Source organism: Crocodylus siamensis, chromosome 1 (genome assembly GCF_052110815.1).
Source record: "Crocodylus siamensis isolate JL-2025a chromosome 1, ASM5211081v1, whole genome shotgun sequence".
NCBI classification, from domain to species: Eukaryota; Metazoa; Chordata; order Crocodylia; family Crocodylidae; genus Crocodylus; species Crocodylus siamensis.
This window is the reverse complement of record NC_143395.1, coordinates 223,411,666-223,424,505: the sequence shown is the minus strand read 5'-3', so window position 1 is coordinate 223,424,505 and position 12,840 is coordinate 223,411,666. Positions and strand designations below refer to the sequence as shown.

At 37.4% G+C, this 12,840-nt stretch overlaps 1 protein-coding gene across 2 annotated transcripts in view; it reads left to right on the top strand.

Moving 5' to 3' along the window:
• The window catches only part of NECTIN3 (nectin cell adhesion molecule 3), a 131,614-nt gene that overhangs the window by 57,969 nt on the left and 60,805 nt on the right, over positions 1-12,840 (top strand). For both annotated transcript variants that reach the window (XM_090057931.1, XM_090057921.1), the window contains exons 2-4: positions 2,504-2,842; positions 8,214-8,510; positions 11,198-11,315. In XM_090057931.1, coding sequence (XP_089914057.1) covers positions 2,504-2,842; positions 8,214-8,510; positions 11,198-11,315 — 754 coding nt within the window. The remainder of the gene's footprint in view (positions 1-2,503; positions 2,843-8,213; positions 8,511-11,197; positions 11,316-12,840) is intronic.

The following is a 12,840-nucleotide window of genomic DNA, read 5'->3' as shown; positions in this document are numbered from 1 at the left end:
ACACGTGTGTGTGTGGCACACATGCGCCCTGCTCCCCAATAGGCACTGTTTTTTTTAATTCAATATGAAATTAGTATGCAGTCATTCTTGGAATAGGAAAATAAGAACATTTTTGCAGTAGTTTTGTTCTATAACTAAAAACTGACTTTGGCAACAGGATCTAAGAATGGGAATTTGCGGGAAAGCTATTTTTTTGAGAAATAGTTAAATATGGTATGTTTTTATTGTCTCAATTTACTGCTAATTGCTGGAGTAACATGCTACTTAATCTTTTGTAGACTTCTGTAGTATTTTAATGGCTAGCTTTTAAAGAGCATGTATGATCAGAATTACTTTCCATGTTTCATAATTCTTCAGAGATGAAGAAATGCAACAATTCATGTTTGTGTTACTTCACAATCAGAAATTGTAGCCTGACTGCAATTATTGCCTATGATTTACCTCGGACATACAGGACTTGGCCACTATCACGTGGGGTACTTGATTACTTGTGACTGAATCTGCTTCTGTGTAGGGGAAGCTGTAGCAAACGGCTCAAGGGAAGAATTTGAACTCCACTTGATATTCAGTTAGTTAGTACTGGTTATTTGTTCATACCACACATGCAGTTCCTCCCCTCCCTCTGCCCCCAAATCAGCTGTTAAAAATTGGCATGTACATTTTAAGTAAGGAAGTACGGTTATAGCAACTTGTGGGCTAAGTACAGACAGTCAAAAATCCTGAGGCTGAATCAATTCAGTCTTCACGGGTTAGTCTAAACTGTGCAAACTGAACTGATAAGCAAGGGGACAGACATTCACTTTTGATTCTAGAAGTGCAGCCAGGCCAGAAGCGGTGGGGCACTAGGGCACGCCTCCCCGCTTGGCTGGAGCAGATAGCTTGGGCTAAGGCTAGCTCACCCACCCTGCTATGTGGGGCTTGCAGGGGAGAAGCTGTAAAGCATCCTGGGATGCTGAGGGACTGTAAGTTGACTTGAATCTGGAGGGGTTCTGGGGCGAGTTCAGGTTAAGTTGGTTTATTGAATCGGTGAAGTCTGATATTGCATCCATCTAGGTTTACCTTAAACCAATTGCAACCATTTTGGAAATCGTTTATGTGTGCTGAACTTCTGTTGTGTTACCGATTTGAACCAGTTTCTAATTCCTTAGGCTGGTTTTTGTGTATCTTCTGTCCCTGCCCCTGAAGCTTGGCCCTGTGCTGGAGAGAAAAGAGAAAATAACACAAGTGCAGCATAAGAGGCCACATACTAAGCCCTCAGGGCTCCCTAGCTGCTGGCTATACATGCTTTTTCTTTCTCCTAGCAGAGGCTCATACTGCAAAATCTGTTTTTCTAAAGCAGAGTTGAGTCTTGGGTACCAGGCCACAGACTAAATCACAGGTGGGCTCTCAGTTAGTTAATTTTGTAAGGGCTGCTGGCTAGGATCAGGCCCTCAGTTGACCTGGCAGGTACTGCCAGCTGCCCATCCAGCTCAGCTCAAGGGGCAAAGAGGGGTTGGGCATCCTGGCTTAGCCAGCAGAACCTGCAACTTCTTGCAGCTAGGGTTTAATAAAGCAGCCACATTATTTTGCTCTCCTTGCTACTGCAGCTATCTGATTTCCCACCCCTGGGAAAATACTGTACTTAAAAACCTCTCCTTGAAAATACTATTTTTTTTCTTCATTCTACCTTCAGTCTACTTTTTTCTTCATTCTACCTCTCCAAAACAGTGTACATCTTATTTGGGGGCATGTTGTATGTGATAAATACCAGTTGGAATGAATCTAGGAATTTTAAATGCAAACTGTGTGGTTTGTGTAGGAGTTTTTACTGTTTTTCAGACTGATCTATATATAAGCATATTAAACCAATTGTGCTTGCCTTTACTGTCGGAGAAAATGATAGACAAACCTGTTTTAAACAAAGTTTAATACGGATACTAAGCTGTTCTAGTATGCCTAAAGAAATTAATAAAAACAATTGAAAGAGCTTTTGGGGGGGTAAGTGCAGTTAACTGTAATTATGTGAGGAATAATAGTGTGTGTGTGTGTGTGTGTGTGTGTGTATAAAAGTCAAATAATTTGAAGGCTGGAAACCAAGGAAATGTTGTTTTCATTTTGACTATCCCATCCTTTGTGACTTTTTGTAAATTTGACTTGAGCTGTGTGCTGTAGCTACTTGAATAAATAGGAGAAAAGCCCACAGGAGTTGTGTAGTTGCAGATAGTTTATCTAACTAGCTTAGGAAGAGTAAGATGGTTTGTAACTTGGATAAGGTACGTGTAAAATTCCAGGCAAAAGGTTTGAAGCTGGAGACGTAAATGATAAGTATGATAGTAAATTGTCTACCAAGCAAAACTAGAAGTCTGCTTTAATCTCTATACCCAATTTATTAAAGTAGCAAACAAAATAATCAGAAGTATACTGACTGAAATAATGAGAGAGAAGAATGAGTGAAACGTTTTATTATCCTATTTGCTTGCATTGTGTAATTCAACTATCATTTTATTTGTATGTCTTTCTTTAGGTGCCTTAGCTGGACCGATTGTTGATCCACATGTAACAGCAGTCTGGGGGAAGAATGTCACATTAAAATGCATAATTGATATAAATGAAACAATAACACAAATCTCATGGGAGAAGATACATGGTAAAAGTGCACAAACTGTTGTTGTTCATCATCCTGAATATGGGTTTTCTGTTCAAAGAGAATACCATGGAAGAGTGTCATTTAAAAACTCTTCGCTTACTGATGCAACAATCAGCCTAAACAATGTGAGCTTCTCTGATGCAGGAGAGTATGTATGCAAAGCAGTTACATTCCCACTAGGAAATGCACAGTCATCAACAACTGTAACTGTATTCGGTAAGTTCATAGCTTTTTAAAAAAGAGGTCTGATCTAATGACTATAAATGAGGGAAACTATGTAGCTAGAAAGTAGGGGTGCACCTATTTTTAAAAAAAAATTTTTTTGGTATACTGATGGTCAATTTTAATAACCAGCCATATAGGCTGATACTAATCTAATAGCTGATATGCAGCCTGGCAGCTTGGAGAGCAGCATCTGGCTGGTAAGTCTGTGTGGGGGAAGGGGCTTGAGGGAGGGAAGGTATGTTGGGGGTGGGTGTAGATTTAGTTCCCCACGGTGAGGGAGGGAGTACCCAACCAAGGCAGCCACTTCCTCGCCTAGTTGTGCATCTATCTGATAAGCTGGGCATCAACCCTGATCCAACTGTATCTAGTAGATATTTGCTTTCTTTCAGACCTGTACGTTACAAATCCAGTACCTTTCACTATCAGTTATCCTACAGAGAAAATATTTTACTTTTTACTCCAAAAAGCCTTAGATTAGACTACCTCCCTGGTGATGCTTCTTCCATTTCAAATCACTATTGTTTGAGATGGGCTCATATCTGCACCTGTTTAAGCAGTGCAATATACATAGCCATCTCAAACATGAATTTTTAGTGATTTTTTGCTCCTTTTTGTGAATAATACCGTCTGAACAGGAAAACTTAATCAAGCAGACACCTTATTGTCTGATTCAAGTCAAAATTTATAAAACATGAAATTACAAGTTTACCCAAAATCATGGTTCATACAAACAAAAATGATTAAAGATAAACATGGCATAATATTCAGCTACCAAAGGAGATCAAAGGCTATATTTCATAGATTTTATAGAGTTCTAGGGTCAGGAGGGATGTATTAGATCATAGAATCCAACCGCCTGCTCTAGGCAGGAAAGATCACTGGGGCAAGTAACCCCAGCCAGGTGTTTGTCAAATAGGGGAAAGCACCACCTCCTTTGGAAGCCCATTCCATATTAAAAATAAATAAATAAATAAATCTCTGTGCGACACTCAATCACTCCAAAACACTCCTACTTTTGGGGTGAATTTATAACACTAAGTTAAACAGGATTGTAAAAAAAAAAAAAAGCTTCTGAAGCTTATTTTTCTTGTTAGAAAAACTTGAGCCATGTTGATGAGAAGAAATCACCCTGAAAAAGCAGGTCTAATAACAGAGAACCTTATCTCTTTCTGTAGATCAGTTTTAAAGTTGTGAAGGATTTTTTTGACAACTAAAGTGGTTAAGAGCAGAAATTTAGGTGACAGCTTTTTAAAAGTAGTTGGATAAAACCAATTAATGGGTGTAATGGTATAATAGCCTTTAGAAGCAGTTGCAGACACTACCTGTGAGAGGAAAGAGCTCTACTACTAACACTTCTGAACACTGACCCTACAGAGCTTCACTAATCCTTAAACGTGGATTTAAGCTAAGGGATAGTTATTTATCAAGAGCAATTGATATGGTTGCAGCATAATTCCAGCTTCTGATTCTGGTCCACAGTTTCAAAACCCTTTAACTTTTTTCTTTTACTTAATGGCATAAAGAATGGTCAGCACAAGCATCAATCAATCATCACCTCTGACCCTACAGTCAGTCAACCATGATTTAGCTGCCCATATGGTTATTGGGCACTTCTCAACCATTTTCAAACTGGGCATGGTCACTGTGCCTGAAACCTATACCAGTGGGGCCTTCACAATGACAACCAATGCCTGTATGGACAAGTTCAGACCATGTCCACACTGTTGACTTTTGTCCATTTACAATGGTACCTGATAGCCTTCAGGTTCTTCAAACTGGTGATGACGTCACCTTAAGATGGCTGAAACAATATGCCAAAACTCTGTACACTAAATAAATAAGAAAGCCATCCAGACAGTATTTGGGGGGGGGAGATGTAAAATAAATAAATAAAGCTGACCCAACTTTTAGACAAAAGTTGAACAAGTCAATAATAATAATAAAAAAAAATTGCTAAGTAGGAGATGATTATAGATGGTGATAATTCAGCTAGTGTTCTGGGTTCACAGCACATTCTGATGACCTAAAACATTTTAAGGAGAAATGCTGCCATTTCAAATGTAGCAGACCTACAGAGGCTGGATTATCTCTGGCACACCCTTAGCCTAAGGAATAAAACTGTTACCATTAATAAATAAAATTTAAGTCCAGTAGAATGGAAAAACAGACCTAAAATAAGGAAGTGATGTATTTTGCTGATATTTCAATCTGAGATATTAATAAATACATGAAAACGGGTAAATACAACAATATTGGTTTATTTTGGGGGAGGATAGAGAAGAGGATATGGGAAGATAGTTGAATAAAAAAATTATGAAAGGGTTTATTGGAAAATCTAAAATAAGAGCTCTTGGTAATAAATTAGTTGCTCTTGAATATTTTCTGGTTTTTACTTGGCCATCTTCAGTGTTCTGAAAATCTGAATAAAATCAGTCTCCCTTGCATTAAATTAAAAAGAAAAAATCTTTGCATCTTGAAATAAAATTTGAGTAATAAAAGATATTGGCATGCAATACTTAAGCTTCTTGATGGGGAAACCATAGGAAACATCACTAAAGCTAACAGAACTGAGCCATTCTCTTTGTAAATAGGTCACTAACATACAATACTAATTCCTAGTGCTGTTAGTGCTAAAGTTTGAAGTTAAATGCATTTGTCACAACATGGTTATGTTACTGCAGAAAGCATCTTGCCTCATGGTGTGAAATGTATATTGCTCTCTTCTTGACAAGGTGAGTTCTGATTTCAGTCAACATACATGCATGGGACAAATGAGTGAGAACCCAGTTCTGAAATGCTGGTTGCTCAGAAGGTATCAGAAATCAAAGATGTCTTCCACAACTATTAAGCCCTGTAGTTGGGGTCAGGGGTGGGGTCTTTGTGAAAGTTGATTGCTGAATGGTCTTAAAAGGTAGAAAAAGGAAGACCTAATTGGGGATTCAGTATTGAAGAGACCATCTGTAAACTTACTATTTTATTAAATATCAAGCTGAACTGATGGCTTTTTTTAAAGTTGGCAGAGGACATGTCTGAATTGAACTAATGAAAACACCTATTATTGGGTGTCAACCCATAAATTGAGTTGTCCAGCAAAATTAACTTGCTACAGGATGTTTCGAGTTCAGCTTTTAAGTAGTTAAACTGTAAGCATGAGTACAGGTTAAATATCAGCTCTTGCTTTCTCCTTTTGCCCCTCTGGATTGGGAAACAATGTATAAAACATCAGTGTAACTGCTAAAAACAATTATTGCACTCATTTTAGTTCAGATGACTAAGTATTTTGACTGTGATTAATTTGATCCTGAATGAAGAAGTAGAGCACAGATCTTGCTTAAAGATTCTTCATCTGTCATGTAGAGTCTGATGCCCAAGTCAGAGCAGGCTATACTTTTTAATCTTTTGTTCCCTTTGGCCAGGTCCAGACATTCAAAAAGCCTGAAGCAGGATCAAGTTACGTGGTTTTTCTGTAAGCGGTGTAGCTTAGATCAGTAGTAAACAGAAAATACATTTGCCTTTGGTAGGAGAATGGCAAGTCTTAGGCTGGGTTCCCCATTTTTAATTCTGTCATGGCTGTTTCCTTAGGTATGCGTTTAAAGCCTGGGGAACTTTTGGAATCCATATGCTTACAAGCTTCTCCTACTTTAGATACCTATAGTTGTACTTGGGAGAAAAAAGGGAACCTGCATTTTGGTTGATTCCTCTAAAATACCAACTCTTTTTAAAGAGAACTTAGTTGCCTGAGGAGGAGAGACATGGATCAGTATCATACAAACTTTACTAAATCATCTAATCTTTTTTTTTTTTTGTTTTTGTTTTTGGGGGGCGGGAAATGGGGGAGGAATTGAAAAATTAACTGTTATTCCAAAACATTATCATTAGCTATTGTTAGCATAAATTTGCAGACCAAAGTAAACGTTATACAATAGTCATTTTAATTAGTTGAACCAAAAATATGAATACTGTTTCTAACCTAAGATGCATAAATAGCTTTAAAAAAAAAAAAAAATCTCCTAGGCTACTCATGTCAAGTGGCCTCCAGTCCTCGGTTTAATAAAAGTCTGTTTAAGGGTGTTGGTGGTAGAAGATTGTACAGGGGAAATAATCAGAATAAGAGAATTTAGTGTTGACTTAAAGCTTGAATTCATTTAGACGGTCAGAACTTCTGAAAAAGAAAATAAATAATGCACCAATTTATTAGTGCCTTTAACTGCTTGGTTTACCGTCAGATTTGCTTCTGAGACATTTTAATGGTAGCGGTATAGTGCAAGCTTTTCCTCAGGTCATTGGCTTGGAAACACCACCACATGCATACAATTGTTTACAACCTTAGTCCACTTTCAACTTCCTTTTTGTTATCTGGCTTAACAAAAAATGTCTGCATGTGCACATAGTCAGCTCTAAGGCTGTGACAGACGGATCATATTCAGTCTCAAAATGTTGGTCTTCCGTGTCAGAACTGAAACCCATTTCACATTCGTATCTTTTGTATAGAATCAGTTGAAACAGGTATTTAAACAGTCTCTCAGTGTGGAGAGAAGTTAAACTTGATGTAGAAAGTCTTGTCAGCTGAGTATCTTGGAAAAAGGTAAAATGTGACAGAAGCCCAGGATAGCACTTTGGTAGGGCCTAGTGGAGTAGAAACTGGGCCATTCTTAAAGCACGGTTTTGATAGAGGGTTTGAAGCTTATGTTCTTTGCTGGTGTTGTCCTCACAGATAACTCAAGGGTTAGTATGTTAGATGTTGAGTTGCTGCAGTGAAAACAACAAATCTCTCTAATCCAGAGGCTGGTAACCTAGAAAGGTCTGACCCAGCCTGGGGCAACATAAACAATTGGGTAGCACACAGCTGCGCCAAGCTGCCCATCCTCTTTGCAGGACCGTCTTCCAAAGCCCTCCTTGCTGTTCTCATGCCTGTGCCTAACTGTTACTGCAGAGGGGCTAGATATGTGCATCATGTGCAAATGCAAATGGTTTGAGCCCTCTTAAGTTGGAAACTTGCAGCCTGTGGATGCCTACCCCTGCTCTAATCAACTTGACTAATAGTTTTTTACTGCAAATGTCGGAAAACTATTTTGTACTTTGGATATTAATAAATTGAAATCTCCACAACCATAATGAAACTTTGAAGTTCAGATAACTGACTGGGTAAACAAGTGAGGAATAAGAAGTAGGATGGGGCTTCAGTTTAAGTTGTCAATTGTTAGTATATTGGATGTTACTTGGTACTTAATATCCTGTTTGTTTTTTAACTGGTGGTTGATGTACTTCATTTTGAAATGAGGGGTATGTGTGTTTCAGTACTCCCTCTCCCCATTGTTTTCTCTCACATTCTCATCTGAAAATGTTACTTTTTTTTCAATAGTTGAACCCACTGTGAGCCTTACAAAGGGACCAAACTCTTTAATAGATGGTGAAAATCAGACAGTAGCAGCCATTTGTACAGCAGCCACTGGAAAACCTGCTGCAGATGTTGACTGGGAAGGAGGCCTTGGTGAAATGGAATCTAGTTCAACTTCCTTTCCAAATGAAACAGTGACAGTTGTAAGTCAGTATAAAATCATTCCTACCAGATTTGCAAGAGGAAGACATATAACTTGTGTTGTAAAGCACCCAGCTTTGGAAAAGGAGATAAGATATTCTTACGTGCTGGACATCCAATGTAAGTATCAAGCATTAATGTTTTTATTTAAATGAGTTGTTATTATTTGTATTGGATTTACTACTAAACTTCTGTACAAGATGCCAAACCCATTTAAAAAAGAAATTTAAAAACAAGAATTAGTTTTACAAATGAATACGTCAAAAAAAATAGACACACAAGATGAGTTGACCAAAAATATGCAGTAGCGACTGGCAGACTAGGAAACAGAATTAATAGATTCTTGAGTTTGTCCTGAACTTCAGACTCTAAGCCATGCTACCATTTGATTACCTGCTTACCTGAGAGATGAAGAGTCATCCCCTGTCCCCCTCTGAAATATGACTATTGTTGCAACCATTTTTAAATTGGTCTTCAGTTCATCAGCTATACAGTTTCTAAATGTGACAAATATTTACCATTTCAGACAAAGAGACATTGAAAAATGCTTAAAATGGCAATTGTCATTCTAAATTAGAAATAATGCTTGGGGTGAAATTCTGGTGAACTTCATGAATGTGGAAACCTTAGGGACTGAACAGATTTACATAAAGGTGCAACCACACAGTGGACAGAATGGAAATAAGATCTCCTTTATTAGCACAGATCCTTTAGCTTAACTTGTGGTCTCAGAAGAAAAATTATTTATCAGTTATTACTCTGTTTAATTCAGCTGCAAAAATATTATTAACAAAGATCAGAAATATTTTTGTCCTTGAACCTGTGTGTAACCAGATAGCCTCCATGTAACTACAGTAACCAACATATTTGATTAAACTTAAGTGGGCATAAGGGCACAGATAACAGGTTAAACAAAACAGAAGAAACTGAGGCACGCTTGAGTCAGTCAAAATACTCAGGGGAGACGAAGATGCCCCTAAAATGCTTAGAAAAGTGTGTAGAGGGCCTAAACCAGAAAAGAAAGAGGCAAGATTGAAGGGCCAGTAGAAAAATAGTGACACTTTTGGCAAGAGGTCAGAAAATGTTTCTAGGTGGTGCCACTTCACTCCTTAAGCAAGTTTATTAATGTTGTAAAACCTGTTTTGATAAAGGCTTAATAGAAGACTAGCCATACTAGGAGTTCAGTAAACTGATTTTAGTACTGTAGTGGCAGATAGGAGGGAGGGAGAGTCAGATAATTGTGTCTCTTCCAATGAGTACCATTTTAAATAATCTTCCACTTTGATGTCATTTACCTAACAAACATTTTAATGACACTTAGCCATAATGGTAGGTGTATTTTGTTACAAACCTGGCAGGGATTAATAAATGTAAGTACAGTATACAGGACAAAAGTAAAATACTCTTCCTGTTGTTGAATTTGTGGACCCATTAACTACAGCAGCAGAAGCAGCAATGGCTGTCACCTTAACTGAAGAAGATTGCTCTGCCTAGCAATGGAGACTTAATGCACACTTTGAGCATCCTTTAATCATGTGCTTGGGGCCACATTCAACATACTTCAAAAAAGTATTACCCCTGAAAAAAGTTAAACCTTCAGTTCATGTAACAACTAAACTATGATTTTGTGTTTTTAGTTTCTAGGACTTAGACTGGTATGTTACTTTTCTGTTTTTTTCCTCCAAATAAAATGAATCCTTTTTTTCTGTCCAAAACCACTTCAAAAACACAATTTCAGTCAGTGAAGCTATGTCCATGTTGTTCCCAAAATATGTTAGTGTTACTAGTGTAATTCCAAGAAAAGGTGTTTTTTCAAGAAAAATTCAGGAAATGTAGCAATGCAAAAAGCCCATTTTGCTAGAGTCCATCCTAGCATATCTGGGTGTCAGATGCAAACTAAATTATTTGTCACTTTGCATATCAGTTAACTTGTGCTTGTTAACCTGTCTGTTAACTTCTTTCTATACATTTGATGCAGGAAACTTGTTTTAAACAGAAGCTGTAAATTTCTGCCTTTTAACCTCTTGTAAATAAATTAGATGTCTCATTTGCATTATGAGGCTTAATAATGATAATACCCTGTGAAGTCTAGGCATGTAATGTGCTGCAATTGACTGCTTCCTTTGAGAGAGTTTCATAGTTGGTAGGGTTGGAAGGGACCTGAGCAAATCAAGTCCAACCCCCTGCCATGGGCAGGAAAGAATGCTGGGGTCAAATGACCCCGGCTAGGTGATTTATCTAGCCACCTTTTGAAGACAAGGATGTTTGAAGATGGATGTTTCTAATGCTAGTGTTTACTTCTCACCCTGTTTCCACTCTTACTACAACAACAACAAAATTAAACAGCTACCTGGCCCAGAAGAGAGAGACAAATAGACTTAAATTACAATATTTTCTCAATAACACGCCTTTTTCCCAAAAATTAGCTGCTTAGAATTGGTGTGCATATTTACACAGGATGAAAACTTCTTCCGCTTACTGGGCAAAAGTGAAGTCTGCATGCAATCCATTAGCTGTCCTCCCCAGCTGCTGCTACTTAATTTTAGTACAAAGAAAGATCTTTGTTCCTTTCAAAAAACAAAAAAAAAAGTGGGGGGGAGGGATCTTATTCTGGGACACACTCTTTGAGAAATTGTCCAACTTCCATGTTGCTTTGTTCTTCAGGCAGGAGGACTGTTACATACTAGAAGTCTTAAATATTGCCATCTAGTTTCTTAAATATTATATGGTACATGCTTGAATGTAAACTGTTCTTAACAGATTTTGCTTAATTATTGGCCCACTAAGATACCTTTTTTAAATAATAGATGCCCCTGAAGTTTCAGTGACTGGCTATGATGGAAATTGGTTCATTGGAAGAGAGAATGTTCAGCTTAGGTGCAATGCTGATTCTAATCCACTACCTATGGAATTCACCTGGACCAGGTAAGTATTACTAAAATATTTTTGTTGCCTTAAATAAAGCTTGAAGCCATTTAAGGGTAGGCATTTAAAAATGTTTGTTCCTCTGTGGCTTTTTCCTCTATGTATGCTTCTGTTCCCAATATAGCCACTTACGTGTGTATTTAGTGTCAGGAAAATGCAGGTAATGAACCATGGCTTGCATCAAGGCATCCATCAGCTTTACAGGGAAAATTGATACATTTTTTAAGTGGACTACGTTTCACAAAAGATGATGGAAAAGGGGAAAAATAGGCTGGTTGAAAAATGTGGGAAGCAAATGTAATATAGACGTTTTTGGACTCCTGGTTAGTACTTGAAGAAAATAAAGGATTATTCCAAATTTTAAATAGCATTTGGTTTATAAGGGTCATCTTGAGCTTGCAACTGCCAGGCATTTATTTATGTTGTCTCATCTCGTTGTGAGTTAGAGATATACAATTAAATCTGAATCAGACATCTGCACAGACAGGATGTTTTTAATATTTAAAATAGTGTATTGACAGTTGAGGTAGAACATGCTCTAAGGCTTCAATAAATTGACCATGCTCTTAAAGCAGTAGTTCATTATCTATTCCTAGCTTGTTTGAGATGGCTTGTCTATCAAAGAACAAATAAAATCACTTGCTTCTAGAAATCCGTTGGTTCAGCTACTCTGACATGGCAGCTGAATATCATTAACATTTTGTGGATGGCCGTATTATGTTTGTTGCCATATAGAATTTGCTACTATGAGAGCACTACCTTCACCACAGGGAAGAGACTTGAAATACATGGGTCAATTGCCCTTTTTTAAAGCATCCTAAAATCTTTGGACAATTGTAAAATAAACAAAAATGTAACCTACTTGGCACAAGTTAGCAATTCTGTAAAGGAGCCATTAATATTTTGTAGAAATATGATGTATGAATTTGACAAGATGCTTCTATTTTCTATTACCATTGATGGCTTCCTTGATAAGTGTGAAGGAAGAAACAATTTTATCTAGTAAGCTGTTCTGAATAGCTGGTAACAGCAGCAGTGAAAAAACTGAAGCCCTTTAAAACTTATAGGAACCACTCTAACAGGTGTCATAACTAAATTAAATGAGCAATAGATGTAAATATCAATATTATAACAAGGATACTGGGGTTTGTTGGTTGTTTTTTTTTTAATAATATTGATATTCCATTGCAAGCACTCAAAGTAAATGGGGGTGGGGGAGTTACTGTGGCCACTGTGTAGCTAAATCCCCAAACTTCTCTGGCAGGTTAATTCACAAGCTGCTTTAAAGATGCAGTAGTGCAACAATATTCATTTTTGAAGAAGAGATCAAAAGTAATTCCTATAGAGTAATAGTTGTCTGTCTGTCATTTTAAGTTGTGTTGTTCTGTAATAAAATATTTAAACATTTTCTCACATCAAAGTATTTTTCTAGTCTGTTTAGTGTGAGCATTAAAGCAGCTTTAATGTACACATACATGTATACACAAGTTACAAGTGAAATGTGGCAAACATGCAGGGAAGCAAA